The 13,169-nt window shown below is 38.2% G+C and overlaps 2 protein-coding genes across 5 annotated transcripts in view; one reads left to right on the top strand and one right to left on the bottom strand.

Annotated features, from left to right (window-relative positions):
* S100G (S100 calcium binding protein G) overlaps positions 1 to 2,889 on the bottom strand; it is a 5,688-nt gene extending 2,799 nt beyond the window's left edge. Inside the window, exons 1-2 of the mRNA XM_027835391.1 lie at positions 2,826 to 2,889; positions 1,379 to 1,524 (exon numbers count right to left, since the gene is read on the bottom strand). Coding sequence (XP_027691192.1) covers positions 1,379 to 1,516 — 138 coding nt within the window. The 5' untranslated portion in view covers positions 1,517 to 1,524; positions 2,826 to 2,889. The remainder of the gene's footprint in view (positions 1 to 1,378; positions 1,525 to 2,825) is intronic.
* Positions 1 to 13,169, top strand: part of CTPS2 (CTP synthase 2) — a 132,590-nt gene that overhangs the window by 65,370 nt on the left and 54,051 nt on the right. The window lies entirely within an intron of this gene.

The following is a 13,169-nucleotide window of genomic DNA, read 5'->3' as shown; positions in this document are numbered from 1 at the left end:
TAGGCTAAGATAAGATAAATGACTGACCCCAGGGTCATACAGCTAGTTAAGTGAAAATAATAGCTAATGTTCATTCAGTACTTTAAGGTTTGCAGAATGTTTTATACATATAAATTATTTTATACTTACCACAACCCTGGGAAATTTGATGAATAGGAGATATTATCATAAAACTTAGGCTGAGATAATATAAATGACTTGCCCAGGGTCATATAGCTAATAAAGTGATGGAGGCAGGGTTTGAATTGAGCTCCTCCTGAGCTTAACTATCCCAACATTGAAAGCTTTTAAGATAAGCTGATCCTTTGTTTGAGAACTTGAGAGATGGAGAGGCATAGAAAGGGGAGAGAGAGGGAGAGGGAAATGAGAAGTTTCCCTCCACCACATCACATCGACAATGTGTTTCTGAATAAAACCTGGGAAGTAAGGCAATTTTATATAAAATAAATCATTGGGAGGTGGGATTGGATTCTAAGGAAATAGAATTCTGGAGGTCAGAGAACATAATGCTGCTTTTCCATAGGAAGGAGGCTTTAAAAACAAGGGAATGGGGAGCAGAGACTCATCCTCTTTGTCCCCAAGGAAGATGTAGATGTATGTTTATTTGGACAGTTTTAAGGTAGTTCCAAAATGAGATGTTATAGCAAAAGGAAATCAGTTCATTTCCAGTAATTGTCTAGAAATCTGTTGTTGCCCTTTTTAAACAAGCCCTTTTGAATTAAATGGGTGGCCCTGAACAACAACATAAAAACTAGTCTTGTCACTGAAGATTTAGAGATTTAGCTTTGTTTCTTCAATTATGGGAACCCATGAAGAAAACTCTGTATATTTGTTTTAAGGATTTGTTTTTTCTTTTTCTTTTTTTTAGTGGGGAGGGTAAAATGGAAGGGAAAGAAAACAAATGCTTGTTAATTGATAAAAACATACCAATTCACGGTATCCTGTTTGTAAAGTCACTTAGAAATATAGAACAAACTAAACTGTTAACTGTTAGCTCTCAGCTTGGCTCCCCTTCCCAGTCACCAATATCTGTCCCCGAGAAAATGGCATATTTCACTCATTGAGACTGAATCTGGTAAGTTCAAGTACCCTCTGGGAGCTTACTTTGTGTTTTACTTCTTTTTTTGGGGGTGGGGGGAGCTGCAATCTGGCTTAAGTGATTTGCCAAGAGTCACACAGCTGGCAAGTGTCTGAGGCTGGATTTGAACTCAGGTCCTCTTGACTCCAGGTCCAGTGTTCTATCCACTGTACCACGTAACTACCCATGTGTTTTACTCGTACATTTAGGTGTCATATCTAGTTGTCTCCCAGCCTCATCCTCACCCATACACACATACACCCATTGTAAGGCTAGGTGGGGCCACTGAAGTTGACTCACCTTCAATATATTTGGGAATTCTGCCTCGATTAGCAGTTTCAGTTCACCTTTGCTCAGCTGGTCAGGATCACCCTCCTTAGCTGCATATTTTACAAAAATATTTTTGAGTTCTTCAGGGGACTTTTTCAATGCACTCATTTTGTTTCCTGTAAATTTAGAGAAAAATGGATTAATTGAAAAAAAGAAAAAGCTGCCAGACTTAAATAGAAGGGGTCAAGTTAAAGGACCATTCATGTCAATTGATGCAAAAATTTGCTTAGGTGTTTTAAAATTCTGGTCCTTCTTAAATATGGTCCAGACCTATAATTTCATTGGTGTAAGAAACCCTTGGTGAGGCAACCAATGCATATTGGTGACTGCTCTGCCATTTATAGTCTTAGAGAGTTTCCTAGAGGCACTGAGGGGGGCTAAGTATTTGCCTAGGTTCACCCAGATAAGTATCAGAAGTGGGATTTTAACCTTGCCTCAAAGGCGAGCTCTCTATTCGTTGTACCACTTTGCCTCTGGCAGCAGTCTCTTAATTCTTTAGTAGGGCTAAGCAACGCTGATGTGAAAAAGACAAAGAATAGAGGTAAGTAAAAGAGAGGGGAGAGGAGATACATATGATGGAATAGGATGATAGGGTCACTAGCAGGAGTTAGCTCATACGCTTCAATGTCATCTCTGGTTTTCAGTGTTCCTTCTTAGATCAAGGTGGAGAAGGATCTGAAGCTGAGAAAACAGACTAGTAATCAGTACCCTTGAGCCTTTTTGTATCAAGAGTTGCTGGGTCTTCTAGAAATTGGTCCAGACTGTTCCATTATTGGTAACTGGTAACATTCTTTTCTCTCTCTTTTTTTATTTTTTTGGCCGGGCAGTTGGGGTTAAGGGACTTGCCCAGGGTCACACAGCTAGTGAGTATCATGTATCTAAGGCTGGATTTGAACTCAGGGTCCTCCTGACTCCAGGGCCAGTGCTGTATCCACCGAGCCACTTAGCTGCCCCTGTCCTTCACTTTTAATGTAGCACATCTGGATCATTCAGGATGTACCTTTGAAGGTGCATCTGAGAACAGCAGCTAACCTCTAAGTTGGCAGGGACGCTGACAGATAGAAAATATTTACCCTTTAGCCTGTTGAGGAAAAGATATCTTTCAATCCATAGCAGGAATGAGCCCATTCTTTTTTTTCCCCCAGTTAATTTTTATTCTTATTCTGAACTTAACCAGCGCCAAGTAGATTAGACATTAACATATACACAGTAGAACAGAGAAAGAAGTTTGTACAGGAAATTGCAGGTTTTCTTTTGTTGAAGTTTGCTTTTTTTTAAAGAATCTGTTGACCTGTAGTTTTCAGATTAATTCTTGTCTGTTTCTCTTTCTGGCTTTCCTTCTGGCCCATTCTTATATGGAAAATACAAAACTAACATGAGTAGTAGGAATTTCAGATTGGATTAAAACTGGACTTACCTGGTTTACCTGGCAGTAGCACAGCAGGACGAATCCAAAGAGAAGGTGAAGAGCGAAGGAGGCTCCTTCGACTTTTTATAGTGTTTACAGACACACGCCACCCTGATTGTGAAGTTTTCCTTTTGTTTGCCATTTGCCATTTAAAGGTAATAATTAATGGTTTTAGAAACCTGAGCTTGAGACCCATGTGAACCTCAAAAGATAATTTTATAATTAAGGGCAATTACAGTTAAGGGCCACCTCATTGTAATGGTCCAGAGTCCTAAGAGCAGGTTTGAATTTTTTTCTTGTCTATTTTCCCTCCTGAGTTCTGGTGCTTGCCTTATTTTGTATTTTGAAGTTTGACTAAATACGTTTTTTAAAAAATTAACTTAATTAAGCATGGATTGACCTTTGGAATATAATCTTTATATTTCTGTCCTTACCTTAATCTTAGGGAATCCTTAGCTTTCTTTAAAGTGTAGCTTAGATGTTGGCTCCTATACAGGGTCTTTTCTGATTCTCCCCAGGAATGAGTGTTCTCCCCCTTTTGGAGTTACTTTGTATTATTGTAAATGAATGAGAAGTAGCCTGGTATAATAGACAGGACACTGGACTTAAAATCAGGAGGCTCTGGGTTTGAATATTGCCTTGGGTACTTATTAGTTATGTCAGTCAATAAACATTTATTATGTACCTGCTAGGTACTATGCTAAGCACTGGGGATACAAAGAAATATAAAAGATAGCCCTTGTTCTCAAGGAGCTCACAGTCTAATGGAAGAGATAAAATTCTAACAATTGTGTACAAATAAAGTTATATACAGGATAAATTGGAAATAATCAACAGAGGGCAGGCACTCTGAATGAATCTTCATGGGTGATTGGCTGTTTTCTTGGTGAAGAAAGAAACATTTCCCAAGTAATTTCTTTGAAAGTTGGGGAAAAGAACTCAAATTTTCATTTAAAAAAATTGTTATTGCTGTATTTCATTTTTTTAGATTGCTTAAATTTTAATGTTCAGCTTCGTCGTTACTTGCGTATGTGGAAGAATGATTTTGATTTTTAGATTCTTTCGTGAACTGTTTTCTTTCCTCTATATCTCTCTCCTTCTTCCCAGGACACACTTGATGGATTATCCCTAAAGCTTTTTAAAAAATAAACCTTGTAAATAAACTGCTGTTCATCTAGAAGAAGTATGATCTTCTAGGGAGCTTCTAGGGTTTTCCCAGGGAAACTGAATTTTCTTTTATTGGAGTATCATTCTGTGAGGCAATAAGTACCTTCCAGGATCGTTTTTCTCCTGTTGACTGTAAGTTGTCCCAGAGCACCTTTTGAAGTTTCTGGAGTGTTCCTCTTCATCCTTTCTTTGGTATTGTAAATAGCTACCATTGTAAGACTTATTTCTCCTTAACTCCTTATGGAACAAGATAGGAAATCGGTGGAGACTTGATAACAGGCTTTTTAGTATGGGATCTTTGCCTCTCTGCTCAGCATATCACTGTTTTATTCGTGTTTACCAAAGTACTTGGTATGAAAGACGTAATAACTATGTAGGGATAACAAAAGGAATTTGGTCTTCAGTTGTAAAAGTATGTAATAATTATAATTGGGGCATGCAGAGTGGCTCTGTGATTTCATTGACATAGGAACTCCCAGATGAGGAAGCCCCTTCCACCAGCATACACTAGCATTTTTTCTTCACCTTACACTTTTTTTTTAAGGCAATTGGGGTTAAACGACTTGCCCAGGGTCACACAGCTCGTCAGTGGTAAGTGTTTGGTCTGAGGCCGGATTTGAACTCAGGTCCTCCTGACTTCAGGGTGGTGGTCTACCCACTGTGCCACCTAGCTGCCCCTCCTTATACTCTTAGACAGTTGCCTAGAGTGCTGAGACACGACCAGGACATATCCGAGATAGGACTTGGACCAGGTCTTCCTAGGTTTGTGGCCAGCTTTATATCTACTACTTCATTATTGTTGTTTAGTCATTTTTCAGTCATGTCTGACTCTTTGTGGCCCCTTTTGGGGTTTTCTTGGCAAAGATACTAGAATGGTTTTATAGATGAGGAGACTGAGGCAGACAGGGTTGGTGACTTGCCCAGGGTTACACAGCTGGTAAGTGTCTAAGGCCAGATATGAACTCAGGAAGATGAGTCTTCTTGACTCCAGACAAGGCAGTCTATCCACTGAGCCACCTAGCTACCCATTACTTCATGGCATTCTCTTAATATATGTAACACTTAATATAGTGCTTTTAGATTTCTATGAAGTGATATACATACATTCCCTCATCACAGCCCTATGAGGTAGGTACTGTAGGTATTCTTATCCTTTTTTTTTTTTAACAGATATCCAGACTGAGGCTCTGCAAATGTGACTTTGCTATGGTAAATGTCCAATGTTCAGTATAACTGCCCAGTATATGAAGCCAGGTATTCCTGACTCCAAATTCAACACTTTGTCCACTGTGCCATGTATACCACTGGTGTTAAACTCAGATAGAAATGGTAGCCACTAACCATACATAAGAATTCTTGTCATGTTGATTTAGAAAATCACATATTAGTGTTATCTATGTTTTGTTGTATTTTTATTTATTTTGCTAACTATTTCCTAAAGACATTGTAGTCTGGTTTGGGCCTTACTCCATGTGTTTGACACCTCTGATGCAGACAACACACATTCGGACTTTGCCTTGAAGTTTTAATTAGGATTAAAAAAAAATTAGGATTTAATTAGTATAATTAATTAGGACCCTCACATTACAGCAAGATGGTCAAAAAGTTCCAGATATCTTTATGGTGGTGGGTTATGCTAGAGCACTGTGCTTTTTAACTGAAAAGAACTGTTGTTGTTGTTTTTGTTATCCAATAACTAAACTTAAATAACATTTTCTTTTCCATTTCTAAAAATGTACACATGCTGGTGTTTAATCACATAGGACAGCTAGGTGGCACAGTAGATAAAGTGTTGGGCCTGGAGTCAGGAAGACTCTTCTTCCTTAGTTCGTATCTGGCCTCATACATTTACTAGCTGTGTGATCCTGTGCAAGTCACTTAATCCTGTTTGCCTCAGTTTCTTCATCAGTTAAATGAGCTGAAGAAGGAAATAGTAAACCACTCCAGTAGCACTCCAGTGCCAGGCACTATGTTAAGTGCTGGATCATAGAAAAAAGCAGAAGATCTGGTTCTGAACTCTAAATTTAGTTGAAGTTTTTTTTTGGGGGGGTGGGGTGGGGTGGGGCTGGGGTGGAGGTAGAGTTGGAGATGTACAGTAGACTCACAATTTCATTGTTGTAGGGAGTTTTGGGTTTGGAATTTCCTCTACTAATGCAGATCAAAATTTGTCTTGCCACTTACATTAGAGAGTTGCTTGGGGGCACTGAGAAGAGTGGTGATTTGCGCACAATCATATAGCCAGTATGTGTCATAGGCAAGACTTGAACCTAGGTCTCCCTGACTCAAAGACTAGCTCTCATTTGTACTACTCTTAGGAGGATATAAGATTTGTTAAAAGACTTATTAAAAAATGTAAAGACTTATTAAAGAATAATACCATATCTACAAAAGTAGATAGAAATCAACTTTAATGCTTTGCCAAGAAAACTCCAAATGGGGTCACACAGAGTCAGAAATGACTGATCAGCAACAATAGAATTATACCTGAAAGCCTGTCACTCTTAGGCAGGCTAGTAGATAGAGAGCTGGGCATGAGTTAGAGAGACTCATCTTCCTGAGTTCAAATATGGCCTCAGACACTTACTTAACTGTATGACCCTGGGCAAGTTGCTTAACCCTGTTTCCTCATCTGTAAAATGAGCTGGAGAAGGAAATGGCAAACCACTCCAGTATCTTTACCAAGAAAACCCCAAATGGGATTACAAAGAGTCAGATATGACTGAAAAACGACTGAATAACAACACATTTAGAATAATATTGTCATATCAAGAGAATTATTTCCATGAATTATATTAGGAGGCTTAGCTTTACTACTAATAATGTTAGTATTGGTTACTAATCCTGGAAGTGGTACTTTTCAACAAACACCTGGTAAAGATGGTTGTAATTTTTCCTAGGGGAAATATGTGTGTGTGTGTGTGTGTGTGTATGCATACACATATATATATTCATATATACACAAATACATATATACATATACACACACATATAGTATTTCTAGGTATACACATATCTGACATTGCTGTGTAAAGACACCATTGTAAGAAACCTTGGTCAGCAATGAATACATGTACTTAGGGCCACCTAAATTTCTTTTTTTTGAGTCAGTTGGGGTTAAGTGACTTGCCCAAGGTCACACAGCTAGTACATGTCAAGTGTTTCGTCTGAGGCTGGATTTGAACTCAGGTCCTCCAGACTTCAGGGCTGGTTCTCTATCCACCGCGCCACCTAGCTGCCCCGGCCACCTAAATTTCCACTTGTAATATCTTGTTTTAACAATGTCATTTTCTTTCTAATCTAAATCTTTAATAATCTTGTTTTCTTTCTAATCACTTCTATTTTTTCCCTTAGGAGGTAATTCCAGTAGAATGTAGGCTTCTTAAGGTCAAGGACTGTTTTTGCCTTTGTCTTTGTAACATGTATTCTGAGTTATAATAAAATTCTTAGCACATAGTAGGTCCTTAATAAATGCTTTGTTGATTGAGTGAAGGGTGGGATTTTCAGCAGGAGAATTACTACAGGCTGCCGCCAGGGCTGACTAGACTGTTCTGGTAATTTAAGATGAATAAGATGAGGTGCTTGTAATCCATTCAACAGTTAATAAAAAGAGATTTACTTAGCTATTGCTAGGGAAGGATTTTCAACAAGGATATGTAGTGAGGATACGAATTGATTCAGCTAAGTGAAGTTTCCTCTTGCTTCTGAGTGGCCCTTGGTGGTCATCAGGTTACGCATCAGGGAGCAGCTGGAGCTTTGTGGCTTTTTGTTCTCAGGCCACATGGAAGCCTGAACTTCTAGCTCCCTGAGCCAATTAAGTCTCAAGGAATATCTTTTAGGAAAAAGAACTGCCCAACCCATGTGGATTGTAGAAACTTCATGGGGAATATAGTCAGTCAGTTATCAATCAGTAAACATTTATTAAGTACTTACTGTGTATCAGGCACTATGTTAAGTACTGGAACATAGAAAAAGCAGAAGATCTGATTCTTTCTCTAAATTTAGTTGGAGTTTTTTTTTTTTTTAGGGGTGGGGCTGGGGTGGAGGTGGAGTTGGAGATGTACAGTAGACCCACAATTTCATTGTTGTAGGGAGTTTTGGGTGTGGAACTTCCTCTCCCAATACAGATCAATATTTGCCTTTCTACTTAAAGTCTTAGAGGGTTTCCTGGGGGCACCGAGAAGGGTGGTGATTTGCCCACAATCATATAGCCAGTATGTGTCATAGGCAAGACTTGAACCTAGGTCTCCCTGACTCAAAGATTAGCTCTCATTTGTATTACTCTTAGGAGGATACAAGATTTGTTAAAAAGACTTATTAAAGAATAATGCTATAAGTATCCACAGAAATCCAACTTCAGTGCTTTATCATGTGTGGAGGGCGGTGCCAGCTGAGCACAAGCTCTGGTGGGTTCTTTCAAGTGGAAAGACTTTGGGTCTGCCCCGATGATGGACTGCCAACCTGTTGTCCAAGGACCAGGGTAGCGAGGTTCAAAGAGGTCATCTCCAGGTTGTCAGGGAGTGATGTGTGAATTTTTCTGGTGACTGCAACCCTCCAAGGCCTCCTCCTAAGTTATTAAAGGTTTCTGATCTGTGTGAATGAAGAGAGAAACCACAATGTGGAAATTACAGGTTTATGAGGTATTGGAAATATAGGAGCATAGACTTATGATTGGAAGAGGACCTTATAGATCCTGTAGTTTAATGCTTTGCTTTTATAGACCAGGACAATAAGATCTAGAGATTTTGAGTGATATACCTGAGTTCACACAGGTTGTCAATGAGTGGCAGACCTGGAGTTCAAGAAACCCAGGTGCTCTGGCTCCAATTTTCTTTATATTGCCACATGTCGTCTCTTTTAGTATATGATAAAGTACTAAAAAATGGAGGTAATTAAGTGCCAGCATATGTGTGGTTCACCAGAAAAGGTTTTACGAAGAAAGTGGGACTTTAGCCTGGGCCTTGAAGAAAAATACATTTAGATAAGGAGAATGAAGGTAAGCAGTAGGAACTGCGGTAGTGCGGCTTCATGAGTGAAAGCAGCAAGGTAGAATTAAACTCAGCATGTGTAAGGGATAGTGAAGACATTAGCTTAGAGTTTAGAAAGTAGTAGGAGGTATGGTGCTGAGGTATAGAATGGAAGGCTCTTGAGGGCAGAGGCTGGGTCATTTTTGTGTTTGTGTCTAAGAGCCTCCAAGTGCTTGCATAAACTTGGTGCTTAAAAAAATGCTTGTTGATTCATTGATTTTTTTTGGTAGGTAAGATGGGACCAGATTATGGAGGGCCTTTAATGCCAGAATGAAGAATTTAGACTTCATCCCATTCAATTCAATAAGCTTTCTTCTCTGTGTCAGAGTCTGTGTTACATGATGGGGAAAGAAGACAAAAACAAAGCAATCTCTTCCCTCATGCAGCTTACATTCTACTGGAATCCCATGAACCATTAGAATAGGAGAATGAGATGATTAACATGAAATTGTATTGAATGGTCTTATGCTGGTTCATATTTAAATATTGGACTTCTATTGGTATTTAATATGTAAGATGGTAGGTATAAATATAAAACACAAAAATAATATTTTTTAGAAATAATCAAGCAGGGGCACAGCTAGGTGTGCAGTGGATAGAGCACTGGCCCTGTCATCAGGAGGACCTGAGTACAAATCTGGCCTCAGACACTTCCTAGCTCTGTGACCCTGGGCAAGTCCCTTAACCCCAGTTGCCTTAAAAAAAAAAAAAAAAAAATCAAGCAGAGAGGACATGGCAAAGAGGGATTGACTTCAGAGAGCTAGAAAGCAAAGTAGTAGATTCTAAGGCCAAATTTCCTGAGCATTCAGATTCTCATTTCTCTAAAGCATGCAAAGTTATGTAGTTTACAACAAAGGCAAAGACTGTTGAACCAAACCATCTAGCAATAAGGAAAACTCATTAAATTTTTTTGCCCTCGGTATTCAAAGAGCCGTTTAGGAATCTATGAGTAAGAGAATTTAGTTTGCATTAGACTTTGCTTAAATCAGTGAGGTCACAGTAAGTGACTTGACCTCGTTGGACCCTTCCTGGGCAGTAAATTAGGTGGACTTGCAGAAAGCGGTGGTAAAGGTTAATGAGGGTTATTTACCCTTTACATGGAATTTTACATCTGCTAAAGCTGTAAAGTCATTTATATTAGTTACTCATTGATCCATTTTCCATTTTTTTACTATATGTGGCTTAGTTCCAAGAGAAGGTGATCTTACCCTAGGGAACAGACTAAGCTTACTTTATAGCTAAAATCAGAGTTTCCAGGAAGAAGGCTGTGGGAGCCAAGTGGTTTTTTTCTATGAGTATGGAGTGGGTAACTGAGGCATTTCTATTTTAGATTTAGTTTGTTCCGTATAGGAATTCAGGGATGGAATTCAAGCACAATTGAGAGTCTTTCCCAATGAAGAGCACTTTCTTGAGATGGTATATGGTACTTTCTTCCATTTCAAATTCATTCATTCATTCATTCAATAAACACTTACTAAGCACTGAGTAAATGCTTACTAAGCATTTACTCAGCACTTTGCTGAGCAGGGAAAAAAGAGAGGCAAAAGACAGCTCCTGCCTCCAAGGAGCTTACATTCTGAATTCCTTCCAAAGTAGGAGCAGAAGACAACTAATTTTATCTCTGTTTAGAAAAACCTATCTCACTAGACTTGTTCATAAAGAGAAATAGTTTTGTTTATAAAATTAAATATAAATTTATTAAATTCAAATAGGAAATTATATATGTTAAATAATAAATTAGCTTGCTTATAAAGAGAAATAAACATAATTAACCAAATTGTCCTGCACAAGTTGAGCTAGTTATATCCATAAATGTGTGTATGTAAATGTGTATATACACACATGCACATACACATATAATGTGTGCAACCACTACATATATGATACACACATATTTATATCTAATATATGCACAGGAGAATGCATAGAATGCTAGACTTAGGAAGACCCTAGTTAACATCCTGCCTCAGATACTTAGTAGTTATGTGACCTCAGGCAAGTCACTTAACCCCTCTGAGCCTCAGTTTCCTTGTGCAGCGGAGATAATAGTACTTAGCTCACAGAGTTATTGTAAAGATTAAATGCAAACCTTCAAGAACTACAGAAATATCAGCTGAATTAAACACACATCATTCTTATTAACAATAATCTGGCACTTATTAATAAAGTGCCAAATTAAGTTAAAAATTAAAAATTAATTGATCTTCTTTAATCTCTTTTATCTTTTCAAGCATGTGTTGCAAATAGCATATCCAAACAGTTAACTACTCCTTCTGCTTGTACTCTTCCTTCAATTCCTTGACCTCACATTCACTTCTTTTAGAGAATTCATTTGAAGCTGGGAACTTCCCCTGCCTTCCTTTTGCCTTGTCTTCACTTTCTCAAATCTTTATTACTAAAGCAGCTATTTTTTGATCAGAGGACCATTGCTGCAATTTGGTACTCCCCTCGTGCCCTCATTTCAAAAGAGAATTCAATTTATTTGCTCTTTGAAAGGCAGTGGGCTGAGTGAATCAAATCAATACTGTCGTATAAAGGCCCAACTAATAGGCTCCCTTTTAAAAGTTTGGAGATCCTATCAGGGCCCCAAGTAGCTTTATTAAACTTGTAAAAGGAAGTTGCCAGCAAAGTCCCCAAGGCCAATCTGTTTAGTCATTCAGATTAGGGCAAAATTTCCCCACAGAATTTTCTGGCAATAGGGCTTTATTTTTCTCATTCTTTCTAGCAATACAGCTTTATGATTGTACTATACTTTACGTGAGTGAGTGTTATATTTGCCAGCAATCGAAGAGATACCGGTATCATCTTCTTAGGAGCAAAGTAGACAGACCACTGAACAGATAAGTCAATAGATACAAGAATTGCTAGGGTAAAACTGGCAACTTAGGGTTGTCTTCATGGAGACAGAGCTCCTGACTAAGCATTAGATTTCTTTCTTTCTTTTCATGTGAATTTATAGTGGGTGGAACAGTTTTATCTGAAGTTTCTTGGAAATTCCCTAGTTGCTATTAATAATTACTTGATTAAATATGATTGGGGTGAGATGAATGGGAGCATTAGCTACTCTATAAACTAGTTATACAAAAGGTTGAGCTGCTAATAACTACTAAAGGGCAAAGAGAGTCAGAGAGAAAGGTCAAGGCTGAGAGTACCGAATGAAAGAAAGAATTAACTTCAGAGTCACTTACTTTATCTGGCAGGAAAGTTTTATTGATTTTTTTTTAAATTAATGAAGATTGTTGCTTTATGCCTTGGAACACAGGGTTCAGTGTACCTAACAATTCTGGGGAGTCATTGATGAGAGCAGCAGAATGTCCCGCCTGGATGGAGTAGGTGTGTGTGTGGGGAAAAGGTCTTTTTTTCCTCAGGAAATTATAGGGTTTTAAAGGTCTGTGTGGAGCAATAAATAAAGCCCAAAAGAAGGATTTTTTTTTTAAACAGAAAAGCCAGAATAAATAATTAGAATGTTATTGTTCAGTTGTTTTCAGTCATGCCTGATGACTCTTCATGACCTCATTTGGGGTTTTCTTGGCAAAGATAATGAAGTGGTTTGCCATTTCCTTCTCCAGCTCAATTTACAGATGAGGAAACTGAGGCAAACAGGGTTAAGTGATTTGCTTAGGGTCACATATCTAGTAAGTGTCTGAGCCTGAATTTGAATTCACAAAAATGAGTCTTCCTGACTGCAGGCTCTATCCACCATTCTATGTGGCTGCCAAAAAAAAAAAATTAAATCTAAAAATAATTAGAATAAGCTGCCATTTATCTAACCATGTCTCTTCAGTTACTGCCGTCTTAACATCTAGTATGGCACCTTGTGCACAGGAGCATCTTAATAAATGTCTGTTGTTTTGTTTTGTTTGGCTCTTATTAATGCATTTGCATTAATTTCTATGTTTCTGGTGGTGAGGGAATTGATTCAGAAACTTACTGAGTATAATAGGCAGAAAATAGTCCAAGGTTATAAAAAAAATTTCCGCAAGTAATCCTCAAGATTGATTAACTCTTCAGTGGTTCTGTCTTTGAAAGTCAGTTTCTAAGTGCAAAGATAACTTTGGTTATTTTTACTTTTAGAGCAAATAGTTCTCTTCTAGTGTTTGATGTGTTGTTTGTTTGCAAAAAAACAGGCATCAGCCAGTGTCCATGCTTCACAGGACTAGTT

This window comes from Vombatus ursinus, unplaced genomic scaffold (genome assembly GCF_900497805.2).
Source record: "Vombatus ursinus unplaced genomic scaffold, bare-nosed wombat genome assembly UNPS02014814.1, whole genome shotgun sequence".
Lineage (NCBI taxonomy): Eukaryota > Metazoa > Chordata > Mammalia > Diprotodontia > Vombatidae > Vombatus > Vombatus ursinus.
Note: the sequence above shows the minus strand (reverse complement) of the source record. Positions and strands in the feature narration are given on the sequence as shown.